The sequence below is a fragment of the Thermobia domestica genome, chromosome 1, assembly GCF_964235325.1.
Source record: "Thermobia domestica chromosome 1, izTheDome1.hap1.1, whole genome shotgun sequence".
NCBI lineage: Eukaryota > Metazoa > Arthropoda > Insecta > Zygentoma > Lepismatidae > Thermobia > Thermobia domestica.
Window position 1 is genome coordinate 167,930,659 of NC_137454.1, and position 8,706 is coordinate 167,939,364.

General features: G+C 34.4%; 1 protein-coding gene across 1 annotated transcript in view; it reads left to right on the plus strand.

Annotated features, from left to right (window-relative positions):
• The window catches only part of LOC145690871 (tubulin alpha-1C chain-like), a 49,771-nt gene extending 41,584 nt beyond the window's left edge, over window positions 1-8,187 (plus strand). Inside the window, exon 4 of the mRNA XM_081766271.1 lies at window positions 7,117-8,187. Coding sequence (XP_081622397.1) covers window positions 7,117-7,941 — 825 coding nt within the window. The 3' untranslated portion in view covers window positions 7,942-8,187. The remainder of the gene's footprint in view (window positions 1-7,116) is intronic.
• The last annotated feature ends 519 nt before the right edge of the window (window positions 8,188-8,706 follow it).

Genomic DNA, 8,706 nt, shown 5'->3' on the forward strand with positions numbered 1-8,706 from the left:
ACTAAGATTACGGTATATTTACTATATAAAATTAGTTTTTTTTTACAATTCCATTATAAACGTTTTGGACACCAGCGACTGTTATATATATATATATATATATATATATATATATATATATATAGATAGATAGATAGATAGATAGATAGATAGATAGATATAGATATAGATATAGATATAGATAGATAGATAGATAGATAATGAACATCTTTAAAAGATCTCCCTCGTAGCACATATTTGTTCTCTGCAAATGAACTAACATTTTGTACAGAATTAACTAAACTCGTACAACACTCCTTCTAGAGTCATCGCCCAATATTGCTCAAAAACCCGTCTGACTTTATTATTATTTTTAAAAATATGTATATGTAACTGTATCTTCGACCGTTTGAAGATGTTAGTTGTATGCATGGGGTGTAGATTTCACGTCTGTAGAAAGAGAAAAAAGAATGTTTTACTTAGATTGGTAAGAGTGTGAGCTAATTGAATATTGTGTTTATATGGATGATTGGTTAGTCAAGATAATGCCAACGCCTAGGAATCCGCTAGTAATAAAGCTAAGTGGGTCAGAGATCGCGGTTAGATTGTGTGGCGATGGGTGAAACATGTCGTTTATGAGTCAGAGACAGAGGGTGAAAATTTGAGATTGAGTTCATGAGATCCATTGCATCACTGGTCAACAAATTTAAACAGTTTTTTTCTTTTGTAACATGGGTGAAAAATCCATTTTCTTTATCAATTCATGGTGCTGAACACGAAATTGATAATGAAAATGCTACTCGACGTCCAGTTTAAAAATTGTGCGACGAATTGACGAAAAGTCGGGTTTCCCAATGTTGTAACGTAGTAGAATCATATATATGGTTGGAGTACATGTGACTTTTACGTTTTAACTGTATATGATCAGTATAAAACGTGGGTACATTTCCATTTGGTTTTCCTAATAAATACTTGAATCAGAGTTTTTACATTAAACAGAAAATAAGTACTTTCTATCGTACTACTGTGTGGTTTATTCTTTACTAGTTATGTGGGATTAAATTCGCTTCATTTTTGCTTCTCTGTTCTGGTGAAGTTCAGGATCATCCCTGGCTACTACACAGCAGTAGTCAGTAAGCACTCCTGTATTCAGTTTCCCTTAATATCTTTTTTACATTCTACATATTTGTTGGTTAAAACACACACATGTTCATCACTTACTTCCCAAATTTTCAGAAAGAAATGTAGATGATAGTGTAAAAATGCAAATTAAGGGACACATTGCAACCCATTTTTTGATACGATGAAATCAAATTATTTACAAGTTTTTCATAATCTTTAGAAGGTTTGTTTCCCAAAGAATTGTTCTACGTTTCTGAAAGAACTCCATGCACTTTTCTCAGCATCACTTAGCAGGTGTTCGAAAATCTTTTCTTGCTGAACTTGATGAACTTTAGGGCTCAAAAAATGTCCTTTTCTTGATCTTTCTTTCGCTGATTTTTAGAAATTTGTTAAATAGATATTTGAATGCCAAAGAATTTTGATCCAACTTTTTAACAAGATGTTTAATTAGTTCAAGCTTGATATGAAATTAGAAAGTATAATATTTTAAGATTCAACTATTCATTTTGTACATTCACGTTTCTAGGTTCCATACCTTTATGTAATCCCCATTTCTTTTAAATGAAATGGCTAATCTTTTTCTCATGTAGTTAATATTCCATTTGCAGAAGAAACAACTCTCTTTCTCGTTTTTCTTTTTTTAACCAAATCATTCAGTTACTTCAGTATGTAAGGGTGTCTTCTGGTTCGTATTTAGTAATCTTCAAAATAATTCAAACGTTTTAACACTTTCTTAGCTAGTTTTTAATACTTAACTATGAGAAGCGTACATAATCAACTTTCTGCATATCCAACAAGATGTCTACACCTTTATACACACACATGTACATTGATTTACGACGTTGCTATAGTAACAACTCTCTTTTTAGTTAACGATTACAAAATCGAAATCTCGAAATCTCTATGTGTCTTTCTTTTCTTTATACATGATACTGCTCAAATAATTCGCCTCTGATCCCTTTTTATAAATTGGCATAGATTGCTAATATTATATGCAACGTTATCGTTGTAGATGTCGCTCGGACGGGACTTCCATAATAGTTCTACTATGAAGGAAAGAACCCTGGATTGAAGGTTATAAAGCATCTACCTTCTGAATAGCCCTCATATATATATCACCTTTAATACAAATATTTTACTTTTCCATTTATATATATTATAACATTACACATTTTTTATATTTATCAATATATCTCAATACTAATAACGACGATTTACAATTATCATGAATGAGGCTATTCAAAAATTAAACCTAATTGATAGTTTCTTTCATGTTCAAATTACAAATAAAGATCTTCATAATATTAAATATTAGCAGGGTCAGAAGGCAACAAAATTAGAGCATATAAACACATTGAAGATTATCATTTAATACATTAATAAACTTTGAAAAATTAAGAGATTCGATATTCATTATTCTTATTATTTCCATATAATAAGGTGCATTTATTTTATATAAGTCTGTCATTACCTTCATAAGTTTACATTAAAATTATGATCTTTTATTTTTAAATATTTATAATATTCATATAAGTAATTATGAAAGAACCTTGCAAAAGACATGAAACACAAATTAACATTTCCTCAATTAATGCTATAAAAGGAAATTGCAACAAAACTATAAGGAACAAATCAATTGCCATAAACTAATTTTATCACTTTTTTAACTGATTTTATAATTGCATATGTTTTCAACATACATTTTAATAATAAATAGACTGAAGAACATATTAACCATAGACGTAAGCAAAGGTCAATTTAATACAAATCTGTCGGACGCCTTTTTGACAGTTCAAGTTATACGTTCGAAGGGTTCATTTAAGCAACATTGTATGGCACAATCTTGTGTACGTTCTTGTCTTTCATAGGATGATACCATATTTTGATCCTATTTACAGAAATACTGCCATCTGCAAATTGATTTTGTGAAGATCGGCGATAATTATTATTTCTACTGAAATTCCTATTGTTATTTCTGAAATTCCTAGCTCCATTTCTATGGTTAGGTTGCGTTTGATTTCCTGTACCATTATAACTACTCATTCTATTGTTGAAACTACGAACATTAGAATCATTTTCAGGTTGTATATCTACATTACGAACAGAAGCATATTGTGCCTGATTACGTGCATAATTACCCTGACCTCTATCCTGCATTTTATTGTTATTCTGTATTGCAGACTGACTCTCATAACTCTGAATGAGCATAATTAAATGGTTGAAGTTAATGCACTGTACCGACATTAATAACTGTTGTAATCTAAATGGCAATAAGATTCAAATAGAAGCTATAATTCGGGATTCCGGATGGTTTGGACTTAGTGATCTTAACTCATGATATGTAGATACTACAAATTCAGTAATACTCCGGTGTAATTTTGGATTGTAATGCTTCGTTCGCAATACGGCATCTCTATTTGCTACCATAAAATCGTTTTCATAATTTGATAGAAGAGTATTCTTAAAATCTGAATATGTATGAAGACTTCCTCTAATAGCTTTAAACCATGTTAAGCAGGGTGGTAACAAGATGTGCGGCAATAGCTTTAAAAACTGAGACTCATCTACACCCATGAGCTCACATTCATCCTGAAATTTTTCAAGAAATGCCCTAGCGGGTATATCTTCTGGCACGCCAAAAATTTTGTAAGCGACTTAACTTCGCTAAATCGCAATTGTTTACCTGTGTTCATCTTCATGCCTCTACTGGAGATGTGTTTGCGCCTGGATGTTTGCCTCACTCTTCCTTCCCTTTCAGTACTCTCTGCACCACTCGAAGATCCATCAAGTTCCAGAGTTGGTCTAGGATGACGATCAGGTACCCAACCTGTAGATGTTGGATGACTCATGCATCCGTTATCCTGAAATGGAGTTTCGGGAATGCACCTTTCCTTGATGAAATTTACTTCGTCTTGCAGTAATTTAATATGATTTTCATGGGCATTAATTGTTGATTCTAGAACATCCATTGATTCTTGAATTTCCATGCTCCTTTGTACTACTTTTTCCGTTTTCTCATCATACTTCTCAAATTTATCCACTACATGTTGGTTCATCTGGTTTAATTGATGTTGAACACGATCCCATCTGTTTTCATTGCATTGATTTAACTTCGCTATTTTTTCATCAAAATCATTTGCTAGTTGCGTTATCTTCTGGTCCAATTTTTCATCAAACTGTTGAATTTGCTCGGACTGATTCCTTATTTGTTCAGACTGGTTTCTTATTTGTTGGGCTAACTCATCACCTTTTCGTACTTGATCCTTAATTTGCTCAGACTGGTTTCTTATTTGTTGGACCAAGTCTTTTAAAATGTCAGTCAAATTTTCACTAGGATTTATTTCTGGACACACACTCTGATCACCAATTATATTATTACTTGTTGTACTCATATCCATATTTCGATTAATTACTTTTCCACTTCTCAATACGGTAATACTAAGGTCGCGCTGAAAGCTTGCCGCTTTTACTATTCTTCAAAACGACACTTATATAACTCCCGGTGGTGAGGCACCGATTTGTAAGGGTGTCTCCTGGTTCGTATTTAGTAATCTTCTAAATAATTCAAACGTTTTAACACTTTCTTAGCTAGTTTTTAATACTTAACCATGAGAAGCGTACATAATCAACTTTCTGCATATCCAACAAGATGTCTACACCTTTATACACACACTTATTTACTCGACAAGATGTCTACGTACATGTACATTTATTTACGACGTTGCTATAGTAACAACTCTCTTTTTAGTTAACGATTACAAAATCGAAATCTCTATGTGTCTTTCTTTTCTTTATACATAATACTGCTCAAATAATTCGCCTCTGATCCCTTTTTATAAATTGGCACAGATTGCTAATATTATATACAACGTTATCGTTGTAAGTAAATACCAACCTAGCCATAAACGGACCACGTAATACGCCAGCACAATCTTCCATAAATGCACACACTCAAGTGCACAAATGAACATCTCACAAAACAATGAATTAAGAAGTTTTGTGACAGTTTTTGAATAGTTTCCCCTCTTCTTACAACACATAAAAAAGGTAAGATCAGAAAAGAACCACCCAACATTTACTTTTTAAAGCTATGCAATATCGTCATACATAGAGAAAATCTCCAAATCATCAATGCTCTGTAACTCGATTATAATAATTAATCGATTACGATTTATAACAACAGTTTCGTGGTCTAATATTGACTAGAAATTGTATATATTACTCATGTCGCACAGAAAGGGTTCAGTGTAAAAGCTAAGGAGGAATGCAAAAGAAACAGCAAACACATCTTTTGCCTAATTTATTCTCCAAGTTTCGTCTACTAATGTAAGTATGACGACAGATATAGCTTCTTCTAATACTTAATCATCATCATCATCATCATAGGTATTCTGCCTTTATTGGCAGGTCACTTGCCGCAGCTGAGAAGCTTCCATGCTCCACGATCCTCCGCTAAACTTTTCGTCTTCGCGTATGATCTTTCTGTTTTAATATCATCCATTAATTGTAGTCTCTTTCGCCCCCTTCCTCTCTTTCCCGCCACCATACCCTCTAGGACGTCCCTCATGATACAATCTCTTCTTAGGCAATGTCCCAACCAGTTTCTCTTCCTCTTCCTAATAATATCTAAAAGTGTTCTTTTCTCACCCACCATTTCTAACACTCTCTCATTCGTTTTCCGCTCGACCCAACTAACTCTTTCCATTCTTCTCCACACCCACATTTCGAAGGCTTCCAGTCGATTTTCGTCACCCTTACGCAATGTCCACGTTTCCGCCCCATACAGCACAACACTCCACACGAAGCATTTTATGAGTCTTTTTCTCAACTCTTTGTTCAAGGTCCCACAAAACAGACTTTTCTTTCTTTTAAAGGCTTCTTTCGCCATTCCTATCCTTGCTTTTATTTCACGTTCGCATTTCATGTCATTACTAAGAACACTACCCAGGTATCGAAAACTATTCACTTGTTCTATTTTCTCCCCTCCTACTTTTATATTTGACACAGACCCCTTCGTTCCAATCACCATGGCTTTTGTCTTTCTAACATTTATTTTCATCCCATATTCTTCAAAGCCCCTTCTCATTTTTTCTAACATTTTATTGATTTTCTTTTCAGATTCTGCAACAAGGGCCATATCGTCTGCAAATCTTATGCATCTAATCATTCTACCTCCTACCGAAACGCCATCATCATCATGTAGGCTCTTTTTTACTATCTCTTCTAGATAGACATTAAATAGTGTTGGCGAGAGGCAGCATCCTTGTCGAACTCCCCTTCCAATTGTACTCTCTTCCGTCAGTTCTTCCCCTATTCTAACACTTACTTGCTGGTTCATGTATAAGTTTCTTATGAGTCTTCTATCTTTCCATTCCAACCCTATCTTTGTTAGAACTCCCAACAACAATTCCCAATTCACGCGGTCAAATGCCTTTTCTAGATCAATAAATACAACATACACCTCTTTCCCTTTTTCTATAAATCTTTCACCGATCACCCTTAATAATCCAATAGCATCTCTTGTGCCCTTGCCTCTTCTGAACCCGAACTGCTCTTCCTCAACATCTTTATTTGTTCTTCCATATAACCTTCTGTTCAGTATTCGGAGCAGAATTTTAGCTGCATGAGATATGAGACTAATAGTTCTATAATCCTCACATCTCTTTGGGTTCGATTTCTTAGCCATCGGTATCATTACTGAAAGAACAGGAAAATACCCAAACCTACTTTGATATAGCTCTGCCAAAACTTGAGTTTGCATGACAACTTTAATATTCCTTGTATATCGAAAATATTAGCAATATAAGAATATAAAGGTACGTGGTAGGCAAGTCGGATGAAAGACGTAATTTGACATTTTCTTTTAACATTTCAATTATTACAATAAGAAATTTAAAACAAAAATGAAAAAGGTATTAAAACAGTAATGTCAATAGCAGATAATATGTTGTCTAACAAATCAAATCAACTTGAGACAGATATAGCTAATTTCTAATGTATTATTTTCTATTTTAGATATCTACGTCCGTGGTTGAACCATATAATGCGATATTGTGTGCTCATTCAACTATAGAATCTTCAGATTGTGCCTTTATGACAGATAACGAAGCTATATACGATGTTTGTAGAAGAAATATAGATGTTGAAAGGCCAACATACACAAACTTGAATAGGATAATAGCACAGGTGGTGTCATCTATTACTGCTTCCTTACGATTTGATGGTGCTTTGAATGTCGACTTGACAGAGTTTCAAACGAACTTAGTACCATACCCGAGAATCCACTTCCCCCTTGCTACATATGCGCCTGTAGTATCTGCTGAAAAGGCATATCATGAGCTACTTACTGTATTAGAGATAACTAACGCTTGTTACGAACCAGCAAATCAGTTGGTAAAATGTGATCCTCGCCGGGGGAAGTACATGGCTTGCTGTTTGTTGTATAGAGGAGATGTCGTTCCTAAAGATGTAAACTCTGCAATCGCTACAATTAAATCGAAGAAAACAATTCAATTCGTCGACTGGTGTCCAACAGGTTTCAAGGTGGGAATCAACTATCAACCACCAAGTGTTGTTCCTGGAGGTGACTTAGCTAAAGTTCAAAGAGCTGTCTGTATGATGAGCAACACTACTGCAATAGCGGAAGCATGGGGTCGACTCAATGTAAAATTTGATTCAATGTTTGCAAAGAGAGCATTTCTTCATTGGTACGTAGGAGAAGGTATGGAGGAAAGTGAATTCACAGAAGCCCGAGAAGATCTGGCAGCATTGGAAAAAGATTATGAGGAAGTTGCCGCTGATTCAGGAGAAGGAGGTGAAGGTGGTGCAGAAGGAGAATAAAGCTGATTATGATATTTTATGATATATTGTATATATATGTATATACATTTTTCTACTGATTTGTTTGTTACCGATGTTTTAAAGTATTGACATTTATTATCGCTTTATATTATTAGCAAAAAGAGAGTTGACTATATTATCAAGTGTACAAGGGAAGACAATATATATATGTAACTATAACATGAAAAGGGGAATAAGGGGTTTGTATATACATGTATTTTCAATATATAAATAAATAACATAAAACACAGAGTCATTGTTTTGTGATAGCTGTGGTTTCAGATCCACACTTACACTCTTTACATGCAAGTAAACAAAATTATGACAGTCTTCAATTTTCTCTCTAGTTTTCTTTTTCGGTTGATATATTATTATAAAAAGAGAGACCTAATGTTATGTAAAATACCTATTCTTAACGCTAGAGATATACAGAGGTTGTTCAACCTACGTTTGGCCGATTTCGTTCCTTCCCCCTTCCGGGCAGAATGGACTCACCCGACCTGGCTTGTGGCGTCCTGCAGTATTGTGCAGTAGCTTTCTGGGAAAAGAGTTGTTTTTCCGCGCGGACGACAATAACGCACAAAACAGGACCATTGCTGTGAGTGTTGTGTTAAATTTGTTTCCAAGTGTGTGGGTTTTCGCTCTGTGACCAAAATGTAGCCCAAACTAAGCCGGTTTTGGGAAGGCTATGTTGCGGCTCTTTATGACGTCCACTTTAGTGTTTCTGTCATTAGAAAACAGTGCAAGAAGAATAGTTGCAACACC